Below are 24009 nucleotides of genomic sequence, written 5' to 3' on the forward strand. Positions count from 1 at the left end.
GCAAGCTGAGTTATGTTACCGTAGTAAACCGAGGTGTTTTGTCTATTGTTGAACTACTTATCGGATTCGTATCGTAAAATAGTAATTTAACCAGGCAGGTAACGTTTTACGTTAAAGGAGGAAAGAAAAAGGATTTGAATTTATCTCTGGATAGCCCGGTTAATATTATATATCATAATGAGTCTTGGTATCTTGTAATGTAGTCTGTTTCCTTGATTACTTCCCCCCCCCTCTCTCCCCCCCTCTTTTTTTAGATACTCCTATTCCTTTGGTTGGAAACTCCCGGTGTTTGAAACCAGAAACATTAGTTTTTAATGACATTGAAACCAGCAAAATTAATATTTAATTACATTGAAACCAGAAAAATTAGTTTTTAATTACTTGTAAACTAGCAAAATTAAGTTTTAATGACATTGAAACCAGAAACACTAGTTTTTAATGACATTGAAACCAGCCAGATTAGTTTTTAATTACTTGTAAACCCGCAAAGTTTTCAAAATATATGAATTTAGGGTTATAAAAGTTTTGTGACTTATCATATTTGCTTTTCTTTTTCAAAAGCCTCCACGGTTGACAGAGCGGTGTAATGATGTCATTGGATTTCTAAGCTTTTGGAAGATAGTGTTCAAGAGATCTACACAAGTGCCTAAGTCCAGGAGCAAGGGCCCGTGCCAGCACAAGGCTGGCTTAATCTTAGAAAAAAAAAAAAAAGTTAAGTAAACAGCGATGCCAGCTAATCAGTTTGGATTTCATGTCATTCTTCTTATAACAGGTAGGCTAAGAGGAATCCCAGTTTTCCTGGTTTTTATCGTTTTTCTGTCAGTAAATTGTTTTCTTGTAAAAATATTTTTTTTATTGATATGTGCTGTTGGCGAGCCAGACATTTTAGTGTAGTTCATGGAGATAGCTAATACTTAAATGGATATCCTATATGTGTGTGTCACTTGATTACAAAATAATACATGATTTCCTCTCTTTTTCTCTCTGTGCTTTATCAGGCACAGCAATATGCCTGGCCCCAAGAAATATAGATGAAACCCCAGCGAGAGAGGAATGGGCAGGCGAGAAGAACGCCAGCCTAGAATTGTGGGACTCATGCCTGTCAGAAGCTGGAAGCAAAGGAGCATCTGCATTTCCAAGGAATGGAGCCGAGGAACAAGACACGCTTCCTCAAAACAAGATTTTGTTGCCATTAATCAGTTATGGAAATGCGAAGTTATTTACCAGTTTGTTGAGAAAACCCAAGATTAACGTGATGCTAAACATCAGAGATCACACGCTTCCAACATTAATGTATTTAAAGAATGTTAGTACTGGAGATTCATGTACATCCTTTAAAGAACTTAGTATCAATGCTCTGAAGGTTGTTGGAGATGTCATTAAGAGTGCAGTCATCAAACATCGCCTTCTTGTCATGGAAAAAAATCTAGGTATGTATAGCAACAAAGCCTTCATTAGTTAGAGTGAAATGTTTAACTATCTTTTTAGTGTAGTGCTATGGTAATGAAAAGTGTTGTACAGTATAATTATGGAGGAGTGATAATGGTACTTCATATTTGACAACGTCTCCGAGGGTTGCATGAAAGAGAGAGAGGGATTGGTGGAGAAATAAATGGGAGTGGTTTAATGGCAGTCATAAACGTGTATCTGTTGGGGCGATCTGTTGTGTTTATCAGTGACAAGCATCGGTAACGAGCGTCAGGAGAAGTGAGGGTGTCTGCGAGGAGTGCGGCTGCTGCTTGGTCAGTTTTGGGAATATTATTTTAAGGTATTGATGGTCAGCTACTTTCAAGTACTTTGTGTTTTTGGAAGCTGTTGTGCTGTGCCTGCTTGTTCAATTTGTTGTGCTTGTGAGGTTGTTGTGTTGTAGATGAGTTGTTGTTGTGGTTCCTTGATGTTGTAGGTGGTGTGTTGACTGTGTTATTGGTTTTGGGTGCTGATAGTGATTGTTTGTGCAGTGGTCTTTTGTTATATGGTTATTGAATTGAGAATTACCATCCAGCGGACAGCGGCGCAGCTCCTCACCCTGAGTCTAAGGTGAGTACATGTGTTTGTGTTTTGAGTTTTTTAGCTTGTGAAATCCCGCCACATTACTATAAATTTATGCAATAGTGTTGCCGATTCTGAACTGAACTGAGAATTGATGTTACCCAAAGAAAACCAAGCCATGTTCCAATTTAGGATTAATGTCACGTATTCAGTTTGTTGGGTCATCCTTATTTTCAGAATCTTGTCCAGTTATGATACATACTGTTTTATGTAGTGAAGATGACAGGTATTTAAATAAATGGTTTTGTCTCTCTGGCTATTACCTTTTTGAAAATGTTTCTACCGAGCTAGACTTAATATGTCTGTGTAATGGCACAATCACCTGAAAATCTGAAGGAAAAGTGAATAGGATTGTAACATTTTTCTGTTCACTGAATAGGTGTTTCTCCTCAATGTGTGTATGCGTGAAATTGTTGCCGGTGTCAACAATCTTCAGCGACTGTTTATTTATTTTTAAATTTGCCTCCATACATGTTTTGGGTTCGAAAGCTTTGTAAATGATTTGTAAATTATACACGAACTCGCAACTTTTCTTATTATTGTGGACCCCTTTGAACGTTATTATTATTATTATTATTATTATTATTATTATTATTATTATTATTATTATTATTATTATTATTATTATTATTATATAGAAATATGGCATGAGAAAATCAATTTCTCTTCACAGGTGGTTGCTTCCTTCAGACACTTTGGCATGAGTGGATTGCTTTTGAGGTCTTAAGTGAAGAGTCCTGGTGGGTTCGTATAAATAGCCTCACTTATCTCAGTCACTCACAACACATTTTAGTTGGGTCCTTAGACTGGATTGTTTCTACTATGAAGAAGGTAAGGCTCCCCTTATAACAATATGAACAGTTGATGCTGATTTGGAAACTTTGTGATGTGTATATAGTCCCTGTATTGTTGACAGAAGTTTTTTCAAAAGAATTCCTCTCATGTTTGTGACATCAATTAGAAAACCGGTTGATTAGTAGACAGCAGAGTGAAAGATGAACCTATATGTGCTGAAAATTCCCTAGGAGGGCACTTCCTCAGAACTGTGTCAATACTCCTCTCTCATACAGACATGAGACAACCCTCAGTCATGCGAGAACTCTCTCGTTCTAACCAACCCTTTTCCACATCAATAACCCCTTTGAACTCGCAGATTAAGCATGTCATCGAGTCCAAAGTTGTTGTTACATATTTTGCTTGACCGTACATCTCTCTCTTATTTCTACTTTTCTTACTACATATTAAAGTAAACTAGGCAAGCTGTTTGTCATATATGAATGAGAGGATTTTCCAATTTATTTACGTACACACACACACACACACACACACACACACACACACACATATATATATATATATATATATATATATATATATATTACATGTATGCGTGAATATTATTTGTATGTATTTATATATAAAGAGTTCAAAACACCTAGTCAAAACGTTAGAAATCATTAAACCTACATATATGATCAGAAAGTTTCAATGTTCCCATAAAATTTAATCAGAACATGTGTGTGTGTGTGTGTGTGTTAGATTCCAAAAAGGGTAAGCAACCAACGTTTTCTTTTTCCATAGTGAATCTCTTTATGATACTAATTCATTTAATTTAGCAGAAATTATTTACCTTTTTCTTACCTGGCCAAACACATACCTTGAACCATACTACATTGCTTGAAGTTATTTTATCAATATTTTGCTTTAGAAAAATGCCTTGTACAAGTAATATAACCCTGGAGATAAAGGGTCATTTATTGCCATGTCAAAATTTCCCGTTGATTTCAAATTTGCATTATTTTACACAAATGTTAACTAATTATGTTATCCTGTGGTTGGAAAATGGTATATCCAGCTGTCTGCTCTCTAATTTATCCGGAGAAAACTCCAATAAGTCGTCAATACTTTTAACACTCTGTACATTATTTAGTTTTAAGTCAACATTGCTCTTTATAATAGCATCGGAGATGGTACTAACAAAAGCAGTGGGTTGAGAATAATAAGTATTTCGCAAAATTGTAATATGTGGAACTGACCAAACTAAATCATTTGTCTAGGGGGAATATTTTTTTATGCTTTTTCATTGTTCTGTACACATTTCGCTTTAATAATGTCTTAATTTTTCTACTGAATTACAGTTTACACCGGTTGTAGGACTCTTATTTAGTACTATGCATTTTCATCACTCAACAGATTTTTTCTAGATAGTACTTTCAATTAGATTACTACCAGATCACCAGCTTGTTGGCTCAATATGTCGACAGCAACATGGAGTGTTCTGAGAATGTGTGATATATAGATTGTTGAGAACAATTAAAACTTTTGACAAATGCGAATTGTGTGGTAAAATATTTAGACGAAAGTGTGCTGTTTTGGTCTTAAGTGGGTGTCAGACAAAAGTATGTTGCATCTTTATACATGTGCAGTTTCTTTATGGATGAAGGGATCCAAGAAGTCAGAAAGGACAGCGTATGTGGGTGCAAAGATGTGGGATGCCTGAATGATTGGGATAATGAGATGCTACAGAAGCTTATAGAAGAGTATGAAAGTTTTTCGTAGAAGAGAAAGTTGAGAGTAAATGTGAGCAAGGTTTTGAGCCAAAGTGAAATGAGGAAGGTGATACGATAAATCTTAATTTGAATGGTAGAAGAAATGCAGCAGTTAATTTGTGCATTAGACCTGAGTGTAATTATAGTGGAGTTGGTAGAACGAGGAGAGAGGTGAGTCACAGATTAGGGAAAGCAAGAAAGATACCGAGATGCAAAAATATTGGGAAGAAACCTAAACTGTCAATGAAGCAAAAATATAAACGGTTTATGGAATGAACTCTGTTACGGATGAGTGTGAATGTTGATGCAGATTAGAGTAAAATGGTTGATGCTCTTGAGATTAACTGCACTATGTGGCATAAGATGTATGTAGAAGTGCTCAAAAGGATAGTGCAAGTGAGTGCAATTGAAAGGATTGTTCATTGTGGGGACTCGTTGAAAAAGTATTAGCAGTAACTATTTTAATGAATGAAAAAAAACACGATACCATAAATCATCTTATGCATACTAGCAATCTATTATGATTTATAGGAACTTTCAAGAAAATGGTGAAATCATGCAGGTGTTTCCTTGTATCTTGTTGAATGTTGTTATATTTTATCTAAACTTGTTTCCATGTACTTTGAACGATATTCATTGTTAAAAGGAGTTTAACAATTTTATTTATCTTTTTCAGGTAAAAAAACTGTACAACAATTCCAAAATCAATGCAATGGTAGGTAGTAGTCAACTTTGTAGGCTGGTTATAGTAGTTAATTACTACTCACTAATGTTTAAGCAATTTGGTATAGATGTAGTGGACCAATTAATATTTTGTGGAGTGTGCCGACACTAGTTTTGATGATGAAACTAAAATATCAAACACTAAAGTTTGTAGTCTTGACTAATGCTGTTAAACTAAATATATTACTGTGGGAGGGGATAAATATGTTTGTTTGGAAGGCTTGTGTAAAGATTTTCAGTGACTTATTGACATCTCTTTGCAACTTTTCTTCGCAGAACACCAAGTGGATATGGATTCCTCGTGTTACAAGTGCATCACAACTCACCTCGAATTATCTTGACACATATGATATCATTAAGGAAATGCAAAATATTATTGTGGAGGGAATACGAGGTGTTCTTATATTTGAGGAAAGAAAACACAGTGATGCAAACCTTCGGCCTGAAAGAAGGTAAAGATAAACTGATTATCAAAAAAACACAGTTATCCCTTGAATTTTGGGGGGGTTAGGGACATCAACTCCTTGCAGAAATATAAGATCTACATTTAACTTTTAACCCACCAAACCTGAAGTCATACTGTACAGTGTATTATTTATTGTTGGCCATAAACTTCACTAGTATATAGCAATTATCAAAACGGCAATAGAATACACCCCATTTTTGTTCGTATGCAAACAAACCTTCGGTCTTAACAATAGGATAATTTCTAGTGCCTAGCTGGATCCGGTTAAAAAACACATGAAAGCAAGGAATCTTGTGATATCTGGAAACACATGCATAGATCAGGTAAAAAGTGGTCAAGGACTACTCACCTACGCCACCACGTCAGTCTTTTCTTAACCGCCTAGGTGAGAGTCGTGGTTAACCTCTCTTGGCCTTTACCCGGTTCATTGCCCGTTTTGCTTGTGTTTAGTGTGTTTGTGTGTGTTAGGCTGTTGTTATGGCTGCTTCTGCTCCTTCTCGGCCTTGTCAGCTTGTGTGCCCTGGAATTCCAGGTTTTCTGTGTTCTCGTTTTTTGGCTTCGGCAGCGACCGATCCCCACATCCCGTGTAGCAGGTGGCGTTTAATTTTGTACTATAACAAATCCTTTCAAGGAATGCCGGGCATGGCCTAAAGAGCAGTGGAAGTCGTTTTATAGCAAGAAAGAGCATCGGAGGGTTTCGTCTCTTTCTTCTTGTGAAGGTTTTTGCCTCTTCCCGATGCTTCGTCTCCTGCAGTATTCACCCCCCCCATAGTAGCGTTGTTCCTGTGTCTCCTTCCTTTTCCACTGATTCGTCGCTGGAAGTATCGGGAGGCCACCAGGCTGATTTTTGTAATGTTGCCCATTCTTCTTCAAGAATTAATTTTATTCCCGGGAAAGGGGAGGCTTTTTCAACATTCTCATTTATTCCAGAGTCAAAGGCGTCCAAGATGGAAGACGCTCGGGCTACGGGGTCCTCCGTCCTTGGAGTGGTTGCTAGCGCACTTTATGGAGGCTCGGTACCCCCCTCCTCAGGCTGGCCAGACCATCCCCCCTCCTCATCTTCGTGGGTAGCTGAGGTCAGCCATCGTGTATTGCTCCGCCAGTGACTGCTGCTGCTTCTTTGAGTTGGAGGGAAGCTGTGGGGTCAGCCCCATTGATGATGTCACAGGATCCGTCGTTGTGTACTCCTCCGCCAGTGGCGTCTGATTCCCCTTCACACCGAGGGGAAGCCGTGATGTCATTACCACTCGTTACGTCACTCCCAGTCGTCTCCTCTGCTCTGCCTCTCTCAGCCGTGACGTCATTTCTGCCACCCAGTTCTCTACATCTCTCTTCCATGTCATTGGAGCCTTCTCTTGCAGATTAGTCTAAGATTATATGCCAGGCAGTGCTTAAGAGGTTGTACTCTGTTTTGGATGATAAGTTAGCTGCCTTGTCGGTTGGGAGGACTGGAAGGAAATGCGTTGCTTTGTCCCTGCCTCCTGCAAAGAGATCGCATAAGAAACCAGTGCTGTCTTCCTCTCCCTCTTCCCCCTCTACGCCACGTCGGCGTATCAAGCGTTGGAAGGCTAAGGACTTTGCTCTTTCTTCGCCTATGAGGGAGGAACAACACAGATGTGTTCTCGGGAGTATTGGTGTTTCGGAGAGTGATAGTATATCTTCCCTTGTGCAATCTGCAGTGGCTGCTTCGTCCTCTGCAAAGAATTGTGGGCATGTTGCAACCTCCCCCATCCGTGCACATTGCGAGCGTGTTGCAACCTCCCCCATCCATGCACATTGCGAGCGTGTTGCAACCTCCCCTGTCTGTACACATGATGCAAGTGCTCCTTTTTCTCCAAGGCCTATTCATTGCCGTAAGGATCTCGAGGCACTTGTCGGTCGAAGGTGGTGAGCATGGAGCTGGTGCAGCAGGAGAGTTTGCCTGCCCCTCTCACTGGTGCTTCCAAGAGTTCGACTCTGGGGGATTCTCCTTCGATCTCGAGTGTTCGGGATTCTTCTCCAACTCACATTCGTCTGTCTGCCACGCCCATGACCATTCACGGACATGTTAATGAGTCATCTGTTGGAGAAGTACGTAGGGATGTTCCTAGTGTTATAGTGGGTTCGTTTCGGAAGCCGACGCATGGACCCAGCCCAGACATGTTAGTTGGTGTTTCGGGCTTTTTGGCTGCTGATCCTTCCGTTAATTTTAATGGGGAATGTGCATTTGAGGAGCCTACAAATCCTTCTCATCGTCGGTCTCCATTGCTGGAGCAGGAGGAGGGAGACATGCAAGAGTTTTTGTCTTCCTTTTCGGAAGTTGTTGATCTCATTCGTGGGTTCAACAATTTGGAAAGTAGGACTCAAGCTCGGTCGTCTAACACTCCTTGCTTGGAAGCCTTGGTGGGAGCTGATCCTGCGTAGCTAAGTGGCAGAGTATGGGGCAGAGAAGTGGGTGGTAGATGTCCTTCGGGTGGGGTATCTACTGCCATTTGACTTCTCTCCTCCTCCTCTGTCGGACAAGCCGCAGCTCAGGAAGGCATATGCTCCAGATTCTCTGAAGTTCTTGGCTCTTTGGGAGGAAGTGCAAAAGATGGGATAGAGGAAGTGGTGCGTCCATCTTCTGGGTTTTACAGTCACATCTTCTTGGTGCCCAAGGCGTCTGGAGGATGGAGACCTGTGATCGACTTATCCACCTTGAATCACTTCATCAGGAAGACACGGTTCAAGATGGAGACCCCGCGTTCAGTGTTGGCAGCCATGAGGGAAGGCGACTTCATGCTGTCGATAGACTTAAGGGACGCATAGTTCCTTCGCTTCTCTCTTGGGGACAAGGTCTTCAAGTTCAAAGTCCTATGCTTCGGGGTGACAATAGCCCCTCAAGTGTTCACAAGGGTCTTCTCTCTCATGTCAAGTTGGGCCCATGCTCAGGGGATCCGTTTGCTGAGGTACCTCGACGATTTGTTGGTCTTGGCAGTTTCCAGGAAAAAGCTGCTGCAGGAAAGGGATCGTCTACTTTGGTTCTGTCTGGAACTGGGCATTATAGTCAACCAGGAAAAGTCGAACCTCTTTCCCAGTCAAAGGATTCTCTATCTGGGCATGGTCATCGATACGACAGTGGCAGAAGTTTTCCCATCGGATCAGAGATTGGAGAAGTTGTGGGTGGTGGCTTGCGACTTCCTGTTGGAACCACATCAGTCAGCTCATCAGTGGCAGGTTCTTCTGGGAGTGTTGTCTTCCCTAGAGAAGCTGATCCCTCATGGGCATCTTCATCTGGCGGGGGACTCACCCTCTGTTGAAGGTTTCTCTGTCTCTGGAAGTGAGAGAAGACCTTCATTGGTGGTTGGACGACCTGAATCTTTCGAAGAGTGTCCTTCTGCGTTCTTTTTCACCGGACTTCCTTCTGTTCTCAGATGTCTCCCTCACAGGTTGGGGGGCTCATTCAGGTGGCCTCATTGCTTCAGGTGTTTGGAGTTTGGAGGACAAGCAGCAACATATCAATGTCCTGGAGTTGAAGGCAGCCTTCCTGGGTCTGAAGGAGTTTTGGGAGAAGGTAGAAGGTCATTCTGTCATTCTCATGTTGGACAACACCACGGTGGTAGCCTATGTGAACAAACAGGGAGGCCTGGTTTCTCGTCAACTTCATGCCTTTACCGCCGAGGTTCACCAGTGGGTGGTCAGCAATTCAGTAAAGCTCTCAGCCAGGTATATCCCATGCAAACAGAATGTGGTCACAGACAAACTCAGTCATCGGGATCAGATCCTAGGCATAGAATGGTCCATTCATCAAGTGGTAGCCGACAAGCTTTTCCAGGTTTTGGGTAGACCCATGCTGGACCTTTTTGCGACTCGCTTCAACAGGAAGCTGGAGATATTCTGCTCAGTGGTCCCAGATCCTTTAGCATTAGCAGAAGATGCATTCCAACATCCCTGGGACAACCTGGAGGAGTATGCCTTCCCTCTGTTTTGTTTGATCCATCAAGTTCTGAACAGGCTAATGAGTTCACACGGTCTCAGAATGACTTTGGTAGCCCCTCTGTGGCCTCAGGCGGAATGGTTCCCAGATCTGCTGCCATCGTTCTCAGAGGTTCCGAGGGAGATTCCCCCTTGGTGACATCTCCGTGTCAGCCCCATGCGGAAAGGTTCCACCAGTCGGTAGAATCCCTGTCTCTTCATGGTTAGCAGTCTCACAAAGTCGACATCTGTGGTTTACCAAGGCAAATGGGCGATCTACTATGATTGGTGTCGTAAATGGGGTTTTTCTCCACTCGCAACCTCTATTCAGCGAATAGCAGACTTTTTAACCTTCCTCAGAGATGAGAAACGTTTGTCCGTTTCTGCCATTAGAGGCTACAGGGCAGCCCTGAGTTTGGTGTTACGCCTTAGAGGTATCGACATCTTGCCTTGGGAACTTTCCTTGCTAGTTAAGGGGTTTGAGCAGTCGAGTTCTCCTAGAGAGCTCAAGCCTCCAACGTGGGATGTTTCCTTGGTTCTCAAGAGCTTCACTAAGAGTGCATATGAGCCCTTGCGTCGCTCATCTGACAGGAACTTGACGCTCATGACAGTTTTCCTCCTGACCTTGGCATCTTTGAAGAGGGTAGGAGAGCTCCACGGTCTGAGCTATGATGTGAAGCACACAAGGGGTTGGGTCTCAGTGTCCTTTGAATTTGTCCCGGAATTTGTGGCCAAGACCCAAAATTCCTGTGCACGATGACAGGTTCACTTCGTTTTCCATTCCATCACTGAATGACTTTGTGGGTGGTGATGCTCAAGAGCTTTTTTTGTGTCCTGTCCGGGCCCTGCGTTGCTATCTTAAAATGACTCGGCACCTTAGACCAGGCTGCTGCATACTTTTTGTTAGCACAGGCCATGCAAAGAAAGAGGTGTCTAAGAATACTATATCTTTTTGGATACGGGAAGCCATCAAACAGGCATACTTGACTCTTGATGATTCCACCACCACATCTGTGCAGGTTAGAGCGCATGACGTTAGAGGTATTGGCCCCTCTCTGGCTTTCAAAAAGAACTTGGCTGTACATAAAGTGCTGAGCGCTGGTACTTGGTTAAGCCAGTCCATGTTCACCTCTCTCTATCTTAAGGATGTTGCCCACAGATCTGTGGACACGTTTTCCCTGGTTCCTGTGGTGGCTGCCCAACAGGTTGTGTAACTCATAGTTGCCCTTAACAGACAGGGCACTTTTGTAACTTCTAAGATGATTGTGTGGATGAGAGAATAAGTGAGTTGGCTGGTCTCCTTCTTTCTCTTATACCTTTCCTTCTTCCTTCGGGCGGTTTAAGGAATAGACACGTCATTCGCTGGACTGGTCTGATACAGGTGAGTAAGCTAGTCATACTGATAGTGTGATTGCCTAATATACAAAAATCAAACTCTCTATTTGATAGCATATGCTCAACTTCTTGGTAAGGAGGATTTGGGAGTAGTACAAATCCTGGTGTATTGGTTTACTATTGGACAATCAAAGTTTCTCTTTGGTTCCCTATACAATGGTTCTCCGATATATCATTGTACGTCACTCAGGGTCTGAGTGGTTAGGTATCAATTTATCTAGCTTCTCAACGGGCTTCAGTCCCTCTCCAGAAGTCATTTCTTCTGGAAGCTGAACTGATGGGTAGGCCCCCAGCTGGTTTAGGATGTCTTGTACCTCCCTCCAAGTATGAGTCTATCCTATTGTTAAGACCGAACGTTTGTTGGCGTATGAACAAATGACAAATTTTCTGAGACAATTTGTATTTTTTATAGCTACAAACCTGAGATCTTAACATTATACTGCCCGCCTCTAGCCATCCCTCTTGTGTGTTAAGACATCCTGAGTTGGGAAAGACTGGCACGGTGGCATAGGTGAGTGGTCCTTGACCTCTCTTCACCTGATCGACGCATGCATTGCCAGATATCACCGGATCCAGCGAGGCGCTAGAAATCATCCTATTGTTTGGGAAAAACTCGATCACGAGAGTATATATAATGTTCTAAAGGGTCCACAATAATAAAAAGTGTTGCGAGTCCGTGTATAATTTTTAAAACTACAAAAAGCTTTCGAACCCTTCCCTAGGTTTATCTTCAGTCCAAATGAACAATTAGGTACAGCATGTACTGAGGTGAATTTAAAAATAAACGAGAGTCGTTGAAGATCGTTGACACTGGTCATTAGCTTGTTTATGGACCAGGGATGAAGAAAAGGGGCAGTTAACTCCAACTAGATGATTTCCTCTCCCCTATCAATCCTTCTGGCTGCAATTCTGTTGGATCTCCGCAATGGTTGTTGCAACGTTGCAGGAAGTCCTTCATCCGAGGGCGTACATTGGGCACCGTAACCAGACTCCCCTGGGGCAGCGGTTACCTGGACAGGGAGAGGCAAGGTGGAAGCAGCATCAGGAGAGGGAAAAACAGAGCCTGTCCTACAGTTAAAATCTTTTAAAAACATACTAGTAATATAAAAATTAACAAATGGGTTGTCGTTGACAAAAGTCTTGTTTCCATTGAATGATTCTCCTAAATTTATAGCAGCTCCCTCAACTAGTCGTCTAACATTTACATTGTTACTTTTAAAGATAATTTTAGCCTCATTCCAGTTGGGTCTATGATCATTACTGAATGCATGTGCTACTATTGCGCTGTTTTGTGATTGTAGTTCATAAACTCGCTTATGTTCGCCCAAACTTATATCTAGTCCCCGTCCACTTTCACCAAAATATTTACTAATACAATCCATACACGGTAGTTCGTAAACACCTGGGACTATGGGATTTTTATCATTGTTATTGTTTCTTACGAGGGTACGTCTTATTGTATTTTCATATTGGAACACAATTTTAGTTTCCTTCTGACTTTTGTTAATATGCCCACTTATATCCTTCACTTCTGGATTAAGTGAAGAATATAAGTGGGCATATTAACAAAAGTCAGAAGGAAACTAAAATTGTGTTCAAATATGAAAATACAATAAGACGCACCCTCGTAAGAAACAATAACTGATAAAAATCCCATAGTCCCAGTCGTTACGAACTACCATGTATGGATTATAATAGTAAATATTTTGGTGAAAGCGGACGGGGACTATATATTCGTTTGGGCGAACTACAATCACAATAGTAGCACATGCATTCAGTAATGATCATAGATCCAACTGGAATGAGGCTAAAATTAACTTTAAAAGTAACAATGTAAATGTTAGACGACTAGTCAAGGGAGCTGCTATAAGTTTAGAAGAATCATTCAAAGGAAACAAGTCTTTTGTCAACGAAGACCCATTTGTTAATTTTTATATTACTAGTATGTTTTTAAAAGATTTTAACTGTAGGACAGGCTCTGTTTTTCCCTCTCCTGATGCTGTTTCCGCCTGTCCAGGTAACCGCTTCCCCAGGGGAGTCTGGTTACGGTGCCCAATCTACGCTCTCGGATAAAGGACTTCCTGCAATGTTGCAACAACCATTGCGGAGATCCAACAGAATTGCAGCGAGGATTGATAGGGGAGAGGAAATCACCAAGTTGGAGTTAACTGCCCCTTTTCTTCATCACCTGGTCCATAAACGAGCTAACAACCGGTGTCAACGATCTTCAATGACTCGTTTATTTTTCAATTCACCTCAGTACATGTTGTAACTAATTGTTTATTTGGACTGAAGATGAACCCAGGGAAGGGTTCGAAAGCTTTTTGTAAAGTTTTAAAAATTATACACGGACTCGCGACACTTTTTATTATTGTGGACCATTTAGAAAATTACCCTATTGTTAAGACCTCAGGTTTGTAGCTATGGAAAATGCAAATTGTCTTAGAAAATTTGTCATATTGTATGGTTTAGTATAACATTAACAATGTAGGGTAAGAGAGAGAGAGAGAGAGAGAGAGAGAAAGTAAGCACGGTATAATGAGGGTTGCAGACGTTTGTGCAACAACAAGAAGTTACATAGAGCTCATAAACGATTAATTTCTAATTTTTTACAAAGGAGAGCAGCAATAGCTAGATGTAGTATGTTCTTGAGATGACACAGACTAAATAAAAGGTTTACTGGTTGTGTGAAGATATTTAGTGATGGAAAACTCTTTGCAACAATATTTTCTGCTTGTTGGAGGACCATTGGCTGAAGTCACTTGGTGATTCAATGTAGGTTGCTGCAGTGTGATTGATAATCGTTTAATCACCACAAGTTGCCCAATTATCCCCCTGTTGTATAATTTCATTCATCTCTGATGAGTGTATTGAAGGATGGTCTCATAATGTACATCTACAAAATGCCTCATTATTATAATTGGCTGGAAGTTACATTCTTATGATGTCTTTCCTTTCCTAGTGTAGCTTAAATCAAGAATCCGGGAGCCTCTCCTAAATACTGAAGTTAACTTTTTTTTCTTTTGTGAGTTGCCTGGATAATTGGTGGTACTCTCCTTTGGTCATCTTTGGTGTTCATTTATTGGTGATTATTCTTCAGAGGGCATCTGTCTCTTGTTTTTAGGCGGTCCCATAGTCAGTAATTATAGATATAAATTTTCTGTCACTTTCTTTTGTCCTCTCATCTTATTGCTTTGGTATCCTATGTTTGTGAACGTCTCACATGTTCCAGTTCTGCATGAAAAACTTACTGGCCCATTGAAAGACCTTTTATATGAATCTTGGCACTCTCTCTTTGCATTAAGGAAGCAGCTGACATTTGTAGCTCTTGTGTGAGAACAAGTGTGACTTTGTTTTGCCTTAACAAGAACATCAAGAAAAGGAAGATATTTCTCTTTAGTAGCCTCAACTATAGAATTGAGACCAAATTGGTTTTTAGGGTATCGACCAGCTCCTTAGTCTCATCAGCTCTCTGATGGTGTCTCATCAGCTCTCTGATGGTGTCAAAGATGTAATCCAAGTGATACAGTATATAGCATAGATTCGCTGTCTTTGGGTGACTACCGAAGGTTCTGTCTTATCTGGAAGCAAAGCACATGGTTGCAAAGGGAACTCTAATGGATGATCCCATTGTCACACCATCCATATGTCAAAGTTCCACGTGAAAGGAAAGGGGCTTCCTATCATTCAAGCCATTAGGGTCTTCAGCAGTTTGTCAGTGCAATCCGTTATCCTTATATTTTTCAGTTCATTTGACTTGTCTCCTTCAGCTGCCAAGAATCCCAAGTCTCTCTTTTCAAAGTCCTATTCCTCTTTATTATGTCTTTGGCGTACTCCTCATTTTGTATATACCAAAATTTATGATTAATTTTTCAGATACAGTAATTGGTTAATTATAAACTTTCTTGTTCTGCATAGTTTTTGGTTCCCAGACTTTCTTCTTTTGCTGTTACTGCCCATCCCTGTAATTGGTTCTCTAGAAATAGTGCTGCCATACCATCTGTATGTATAAGTTATTGCTATATCAATATAATTTACTTATTTTAGATATTAGGTATGTTGCTCAGGTTTTTTTGTTTATAGTTCTCATTAAAAAAAACGTACCGGGTGCCTTATAAATAACTTGTAATAAATGGTGTTTGCAGACTTAGTAAAAATATTTTATGAATCTGATTTACTGGTATTGTAGACCTTCAAACACTTGTGAATTGTATGATCTACAATTGCATTAAATTTTGATGTAGCTAAGTTTGGTAATTAATTGCAGTCAGGTCAAGATTGGTAGTATAAGGGCTCCAGGAGATGGTTCGTGGATTCTTGATGTTGCTGGAATCTGGCATTCTGGAATTTACAAGATGTTTCTTCCTCTTTGGCCAGCACCGCCCTTCAACTTCCAGAATCGGACCATCAGATTGACTTGTTTACAGGTTTGGACATCAATATTTTCTGTTAATATTTTTATCCCCTGTTTACTATATACTAAAGGAGACTTTATAATGGCCTGAGTTGAATGAATTTCTTTTTAAAATAATTATCTCTCTCTCTCTCTCTCTCTCTCTCTCTCTCTCTCTCTCTCTCTCTCTCTCTCTCTCTCTCTCTCTCTCTCTCTCTCTCTCATATTGCTGTGTCTTTTTGTCTGGCAGAAACCACAAGTATTTGAGTTCAAGGAGGGCGGTAAACTGAATGAAACTAAAGGCTACGTCAGTGAACTACTACTCATTACTCGACAACATCTCAATTTCACTGAAATCCTTGTCCCTAGTGATGGTTTTGGCCTTAAGGAACCTAATGGATCATGGAATGGTATGGTTGGTGTACTTTATCGGAAGGTGAGAACAGTAATTTCATTTGCCTTTGTTGTATGATAATACTTGCGCTCTTATGTATTAGCCTTGGAGAACTTCATATGTAAATCCAGTCTCCAGCTGCTCAAGTATCAGTCTTGTTGATAATTTGTGAGTACTTAAAGAATAGATGACATTGTAGTATTACAAGTGTTTGTGTAAATGATAAGTTAAAAAAGGGATAATTTACACTAAGATTCTATATGTATGTTCAACACTTGGCACTGTGAAGGGTTAATGGAAAGTAGCCCCTCGTGTTGTGGCACTTGTTACCACTTGAGTAATGCTCTTGTTGCATAGTTGATTAACTGATTCTCCATGACTAAGGAATCACTATTATCGCATTTTTATATTGATGACACATTTGAATTTGTAACATCAGCCCCAACTGCATTTCATCTTTTCCTTTTACTGTTTTATGTATACAGCTGTTTCATTTCATTTGTACTTTGCTGTCCAACTTCTTTGACTAGAATCTTTCCAAACTTCTGTGGAGATAGGTCTATTGTTGATTTATTAGTTTAGGCCCGGATACAATGAGGACGATGCACCTGAAAGTTGGTGAAGTAGGACAGCAAGCTCCCTCAGTCACATGTCTCGAGCACCTGACATATCCAAGCTTTGGGAAGGATTGTCTGCCAGGTCTTTCCCTTGCAGTCATGTGAGTAGGACATTTTGTATTCAAAATGAATACAAAGAAGAGGAAGGAAAAAGAGAAAAATACCATAGAAATTAAATCAAGTAGAGAAAAAGATCAAACTATCATACGAACAATATCTCATAATTATTGAGATATTGGATAGGAACTCATCCTGAACTTTATACAAGAGCAGCTGTCGATACAAATGTCAGATGGTAGAATCTTCACTGATAAAACAAGATAATAGGATCAACCTTTCCAATGGAGCCTGTTATTCTTGACTAGATTGGCAGTATCTTCCTTAAGGTAACGATGAAGAGGATTAAGACAATAAAAAGAACCAACGATGGCTTAGTGGTGACCCAAGGCATCATGTAAGGGCATATCTCCCACTAAATATTTCGCTAATGAAGCTTTCTGTCATTCACTCCTTGATAAGGGTGTAGGTGACTCCACCGAATTTTAGTCCTCAGCTTTAAACCATAGTGTTTTAATGGGTCTTTTATACATGAGACGTATCCTGTTTTAACAGAAAAATTTATATATATATATATATATATGCAGGGTGTAACACGAGATTATGCAAATATGCAAATTAAGCAGAAAATGTTCTATAAACATATGCATTTTAAGACTTCGTTTATCAGTGAAGCAAATATTCAAAATAACCAGTTTTCCTTAAAGAACCTTTCAGCCAACATGTCGGACACTATGTCTGAGTATTCACAGATAAGTGTGGAGGTGGGAGCGATGAGGGTTGATGAAGTGCATTAGGCAACTGGATTACTAGTCTTTTAATTACAGAAGTACCTCAGGATACAAAATTAATCCGTTCTGAAGCGGCCTTCATAACCTGATTTTTTCGTATCTTGAGCCACATTTTACATGTAAATTGCCTTCCAAGCCCTACAAAAACACCCCAGTAAATTTTATGATAAAGCTTAATTGACCAATAAACAATGAAATACAACAATTTGGACCATTCAATACCTAACTTAAACTACATATGCTACTAATATGTACTACATACCTGTAAATAAAGTGTATTAGTGTACATGGTACAAGAAATACTGTACATAAATACGTACGTATGTAGTAAAATATGGAACCTTACCTTTCCAGTGAGGCGATCTTTGAAAGTGGCGACAGAGGAGGAGGACAAATGGTAGAAAACTTGAACTCTTAACTTTACGAAACACATTAAAAAATGACAGGAAACATTAACACTAAACTTTATGAAACACATTAACAAATGGCAGAAAACGTTAACACTTAACTTTACAAAAAACTTAAAATTAAATTTCTTTTTTTTTGTCGTTTTTTATTTTTACATTTTTTTTAACTTTTTTATACTTTACGTGTTTTACAAAATTTCAATTTCCTCACCACTTTCAACTTTCTGTTTTTCGTAGTATCACTTGGATCTTCTTGTTTGCTTACTCCTACTAAAGGCCTCTTTAAAAAATAACTATGCAAGGAAGATTGCTTCTGCCTGCTTTTGACAATGTTCCTGAAACGAATCAGGCAAACATCATCAAACTATGCACAAACATCATCAAACTATGCAAGCATACGACCTGTGTAAGCCTTTTCAGGGTGTCTCTTTTCTACAAATGATTGCACCTTATGAAAAGCAGCTAGAGCATCCTTAATTTCTGCTGTTGTCATAGGGTCCTCCTCCTCCTCCTCGCCGCTGCTAGAGAACTCTTCTTGAACGACGTTATGTTGCATGGCCTCCAACTCCTTCAGGTCATCCGTCGTAAGCTCCTCTTGGTGCTCCTCAAGAAGGTCGTTGATGTCGTCCTCGTCGACGACCAGCCCCATGGACTTGCCGAGTGCAACGATCTCGTCAAGATCTGGTTGCGAAACAGTTTCAGGATCGTCAACTGTTTCTGAATCTGCATCAGCTTCGCCCAAGTCTCGGGCGGATACGGCATCAGGCCAGAGTTTCCTCCATGAAGAATTTAAGGTTCACCTCGAAACCTCCTGCCAAGCTTGATCGATGAGTCGGATGCATATCACAATATCGAAATGCTCCTTCCAAAATTCACGCAAGGTGAGGTTTGTGGTATCGGTGATGTCGAAACATCTCTTGAAAAGATGTTTCGTATACAGCTTCTTGAAGTTCAATATCACTTGCTGGTCCATGGGCTGAAGGAGAGGGGTGGTGTTAGGCAGAAGATAAAGAACCTTGATAAAAGAATACTCCGTTAGGATATCTTCCTCGAGGCCAGGAGGGTGAGTAGGGGCATTGTCCAACACCAGCAGACATTTCATAGGGAGGCCCTTCTCCTCCAAGAATTTCTTCACTGTCGGGCCGAAACACAGATTTACCCAATCGGTGAACAAAAGTCTCGTTACCCAGGCTTTCGCATTAGCCCTCCACATCACTGGAAGCTTCTCCTTTAGCACTTTGTGGGCCTTGAAGGCTCGAGGAGTCTCCAAATGACAGACAAGTAGGGGCTTCACCTTGCAATCCCCACTGGCGTTGAAACAAAGTGCGAGCGTAAGCCTGTCTTTCATAGGCTTATGCCAGGGTAGCTTCTTCTCTTCCTCCATGATGCATGTCCGACGAGGCATTTTTTTCCAAAAAAGGCCAGTTTCATCACAGTTGAAGACTTGTTGAGAACTGTAGCCTTCGTTGATCGTCATCTCGTCGAACGTCTCAATAAAGGCTTCGGCTGCTTTCGTGTCCGAGCTGGCAGCCTCCCCATGCCACACCACCGAATGGATGCCAGTCCGTTTCCAGAATTTTTCAAACCACCCACGAGAAGCCATGAAGTCTGGGGTTGGCGTCGATGTCCCTTCTTTTCTGTCGTCTTCGGCCTGGGCAATCAAAATGCCGAAAATAGCGCTGGCCTTGTGGCAGATTGCTGTTTCGGTTATCGTATCGCCAGCGATTTCTTTGTATTTTATCCATACAAGAAGCAGCCTCTCCATCTCATCGTGCATGTGGCTCCTCTTGTTGGACAAAATAGTCACGCCCTTGGAAGGTGTAGCTGCTTTGATGGCTTCCCTCTGCTTAAGTATGGTGCCTATCGTCGACGGATTTTGGCCGTATTCCTTAGTGATCACACTCAACTGCATGCCAGCCTCATACTTCTTGATAATCTCCATCTTTGTCTCCATAGAAAGCATCCTCTTCTTTCTGTGAACTTCAGCAACTTTCTTGGGACCCATGACTATACGTACATGATTAAGTTACTAATTAAGTTCTCACACAACACAATAAGGTACAAAGCAAAATCACTAACACAAATTTGCGTTAACAAACGAAATTGTATATGAACTAACTAATTCGGCGTGCTTACGATAACAATGCTGTTACCGAGTTGCCGAAGAACGCCTTTACGTAGAGCATGATGGGGTAGATGCTGACCAATAGGAGAGCAGGATCTTACGGTGGGGACTAGCATCAGGAACCAATGGGAGAGTGGGAGGATGGTGGCGAGTCTACCCAGTTGGCGGCGTGCGAGTTTTAAAATTGTTCTTAGTGGTCCGGGCGAATCTCGGGACTTTACAGCAACAACCTTTCGTAACCTGAATTATTTTCCTATGTAGAGGCAAAAAAATCTTCTTATTTGGTTTCTTAACTTGAATTTTTTGTAAGTTGGGACTTTCTTATGTCGAGGTTCCACTGTATAAGTTTTTTCCTGTAACATTAAGAGTCCCTTCAATTAGTACATCACTTGTGAACAAATTTCACTGTAATCCAGTTTTATTGATCAGCTTTACTTATCAAGAAAGTACTGATGTCAATGTCACGGAATTGTCGAATTAAGAGTCAGGACTAGGCCTATGCTGAATGAACGATAATGACAATAATCATGCTGACCAGGGAATGCGGGTAGGGAGGGTACTGCACTTTGAACGTCAGCTTTTTTTTTACCTCTTTCGATTACTGCATTTATATATATATTACCTTTTTCAGGGAAGACTAAAGAAAGTGAATTTTCCATAATGTTTCCATTTTTTATCAACTAACCTAGACAAAAGCATTTTCATAAGTGTATTTTTCCCTTCCACTGGTGTATGATGAATACTTTTGATGGAGAAAGAGATATTTTAAAATACGTTTGTTCCTACATGACATACAAACCCTCGGTCCTTTACATGAGGAATTACTTTCGGTGTAGCTGGAATTGCGACTGTTAAATTCTTGAACAAGATGATTAGGCAGTAACTACCGTGTGGCAGGCAGGTAGGCCAGCCTGCCTGGATGTAAACATTCCACTTTGCCTTCAGCCGTCTTCCGATGAAGATGTGTGTTTGTGAGTTCTTCCTGACTGGTCGTTGATCATTTTCCCGGTGGGGTCTTTCTTTTTGTTTTTTAAATAAGTATGCATATACAGTGTTTGATATTAATTTTCTTTCAAGGTTATCCTAACCTTGAAGTGCCTGTGACTCGTAGCATTTTGTGATACTGATCCTTGAGTGTGTGTATTGATCCCCTGCTGGTAATCATATTCATTTACCATTACTACCCTGGAGTTACGTCACTGGACGAAGCTTTCGCTGCTGCCCTGTGATGATTAACTATTCCTGATGGTAGAAGTCTCGAAGAATTTGGAGAAATCGGAGAGGAAGAGAGCTCGTTATGTTTCGTCATCCTCCTCTTCGAGTTCATCCTATTTTCATCAGTCTCCACCCCTTTGACTCCTAAGGCTCTTTGCCGTAGAAGGAGAAGGTTGTCTCTCCCCCTAAGAAGTCTTGTCATGGGACTTCTAAGGGTCTGTCTCCTCAACTGAGGAGGCGGTTGGGTCTTCCGCTGGCTCTCCCATTCCTTCGGAAACAGGAACTGTCTCGCTGTCCCCAGGGTCTAGCGTGTTGGGAGCTGTAGAACCGCAAACTTCGGTTCGCACTTCTGCTGCTAGTCCTAGAGGTTCTGCCCCTAAGACTAGTTCCGTGTCAGGCGCTCGTTCGCAAGTCCCCGAGTGCACGTAATCTTTGGATTCGCGCGCATCCAGAGTCATAAACACTGAGTCCGCGCACCGTAATGACTCGGGCACGGGGTGGAAGAAAGGAGTGAGACGCTCAGGTGACTCCAACCTTGCTGGTGATCGCTATCGCGGTGATTGCTCGGTTCCCAGGGTTGACGTGACGGTCCCGCAGGACTGTCCACGCAGAGACCGGTGAAGGCTCCTTATCCAGTCCTCTTGAGAGGTTTCGGCCTCGGGGAGGACTTGGACGAGTCGGAGGACGGTATCAGCTCCCCAGTCAGGTGCACGCTCAGCCCCACCCAGACCCATGTGAGAGTTTCATAACCCTCCCCGGGGAAGCATTCTCTCCACTGCTGCTCCATCAGGTCCTTCTTCCCAGGTCACACTGGGGCCTGCTGCTTCAGCAGCCGCTGCAGCCCCATCCTGGATGGGAGAACCTTCTGCCATCCTGAGGAAGTTGGGGAAGAAGAAGAGGAAGGTGTCGTCGTTATCTTTTTCGTCTTCGTTAGAGTCGTCGTCCTCTGCTGCCATCTCTACTTCTCCTTCCAAGGCTCCCCAACCAAGGAAGAAGGAGGAGGTCTCCCCCCCTTCCCAAGAAGTCTCACACAGAGCCTTCTAAGGGTCTGTCTCATCGTCCCAGTGAGACAGGTGGGCCTTCCGCTGGTCCTCTCGTTCCTTCGGGAATGGGGCCCATCTCTCCTTCCCCAGGGAAGAGAAAGATGGGGACCGTAGAGGTACCAGCCACTGCTGGTACCTCTGCTCCTGGCTCTAGAGGTTCCACCTCTGGACCAGGAACAATCTCGGTCGCTCAAAGGCGAGTGTCACCAAGTGTATGGTCACCTGCTGGTGACTGTGCAGCAAGGGCCCAGGCCTCTTGAATATGCTCACCGCCAGGACCCAGGCACGGGGCGGAAGGATGGTAAGAGTTGCCCAGGTGACTCGCCAGACCGACGATCGCTAGTGTAGCAATCGCCCGGTACCCAGGGTTGACATGACGGTCCCATCAGACCGTTCATGAGGTGAGAAGTCCCCCAGGTCCCAGGAAACAGCTTTGGCTGCTTCTGGGACCGTGATGCATCGTGAGGACGGTGCTCGCTCTCACTGTATTAGTTGACGCTACCAGTCACCCAACTGTCCCTCCCATCAGGACCAGACGGCTTGCACGGCTGGTAGCAGCTCCCCTGATGCACGAGACTAACGCTACCATCCTTGGTCCAGCCTTTCTCCGCAAGGAGACCGCTGGTCCAGACCTGCAGACTGTTCATCACTGCGGATTGGTGATCATCTGCAGCCCTGTCCGTCCACTGGTTCTGCCGGTAGACAGAATGGGAGCATCAGATCTACCTCACCTGTCCCTTCAACCCTTGGCAGGATACACCGGGAGGAGCAAGGCGACCAGGGGGTATTGTGAGGAGTTTGCTTCTCTCGGTCCAGCCATGAGAGCCTATGTCATACGCTCAAGTGATGGTCCCGCTGGACAAGGCACGCAGAGACTGGTGTGGGCTCCGCCTTCGTTCCTCTTGAGAGGTTTCAGCCTTGACGAGGACTGGGACACGTCAAAGGACGGTATTGGCTCTCTCCTGTCAGGTGCACGCTCAGCCCCACCCAGACGACGGTCTCGGTGGTGGCAGACGTTTCACCTGCAGTACAAGTTTCGTAACCCTCCTCATGGAAACGTTTTCTCCAGACGGTACCATTTTCCTAGACTCGCTTCTTTGGCCGCTAGTTCTGCTGGCAAGGCGAGTGAGAGCATCCAATCTTCCTCCCCCATTCCCTCTCTTCCTATGGCTACTATGCCGGGAGGGGCGAGGTGAATGGGAGGGATCCTGCAGACCGCTCTCCATTGTTGATTAAGGATTTTGCCCGTTCCTCCTTGATTTCTACGGGAATTGAGGAAGACCATCACCCGATGATCGTCTGATGAAATTCAGGGGGTATCGCTGAGCGCTTAAAATTCTTCTGAATTTCTAGCACTTTCCTAGTGTTTTTGTCTTCTACGATCTGCAAACACTTAGGTGAGACAACAGCCCAGAGTGGGCGAAACGAAAATTCCTGACAATTGTTACTATGATAATCGGGAATCTTGCCGAATGCTCGAATTCCTTGGAATTTCGGGCGTCTCAGAGTGTTTTGGTTTACCTGTAATTTCCAAACACACTGTCAAGACAGACATTCCCGGTAATTGTTATTACGAACTCGGGAGTCTCGCTAAGCCATTAAATTCCTGGAATTTCTAGTGTTCGAAGGAAGTGCTGCTGCTGAAGGAAGTGTCTCGGGAAGGGCCCGGTCTGGATGGACCTAACGGTCCGTCGCCTCAGTATGAGGTCACCCCCAGGATATAGAGAAGAACAGGTAATGAACATACGTCAATCCGTTTAGGGTGGATAGCACCGAGAGTTGAATGCCTCTCCAGTGTTACTGTATTGGGAACATCCAGTTTTATGTATGCAACTTACCAAGTAGTTACATA

General features: G+C 42.3%; 1 protein-coding gene across 3 annotated transcripts in view; it reads left to right on the forward strand.

Annotated features, from left to right (window-relative positions):
* The window catches only part of LOC135216960 (probable glutamate receptor), a 118824-nt gene that overhangs the window by 24354 nt on the left and 70461 nt on the right, over window positions 1-24009 (forward strand). For 2 of the 3 annotated variants that reach the window (XM_064252486.1, XM_064252485.1), the window contains exons 2-8: window positions 562-772; window positions 999-1430; window positions 2723-2880; window positions 5275-5313; window positions 5598-5773; window positions 15383-15542; window positions 15759-15944. In XM_064252486.1, coding sequence (XP_064108556.1) covers window positions 727-772; window positions 999-1430; window positions 2723-2880; window positions 5275-5313; window positions 5598-5773; window positions 15383-15542; window positions 15759-15944 — 1197 coding nt within the window. In that variant the 5' untranslated portion in view covers window positions 562-726. Of the gene's footprint in view, window positions 1-561; window positions 773-998; window positions 1431-1757; window positions 2038-2722; window positions 2881-5274; window positions 5314-5597; window positions 5774-15382; window positions 15543-15758; window positions 15945-24009 lie in introns of those variants that run through there. The other variant, XM_064252487.1, reaches the window with a different exon arrangement.

The sequence above is a fragment of the Macrobrachium nipponense genome, chromosome 7 (genome assembly GCF_015104395.2).
Source record: "Macrobrachium nipponense isolate FS-2020 chromosome 7, ASM1510439v2, whole genome shotgun sequence".
NCBI lineage: Eukaryota > Metazoa > Arthropoda > Malacostraca > Decapoda > Palaemonidae > Macrobrachium > Macrobrachium nipponense.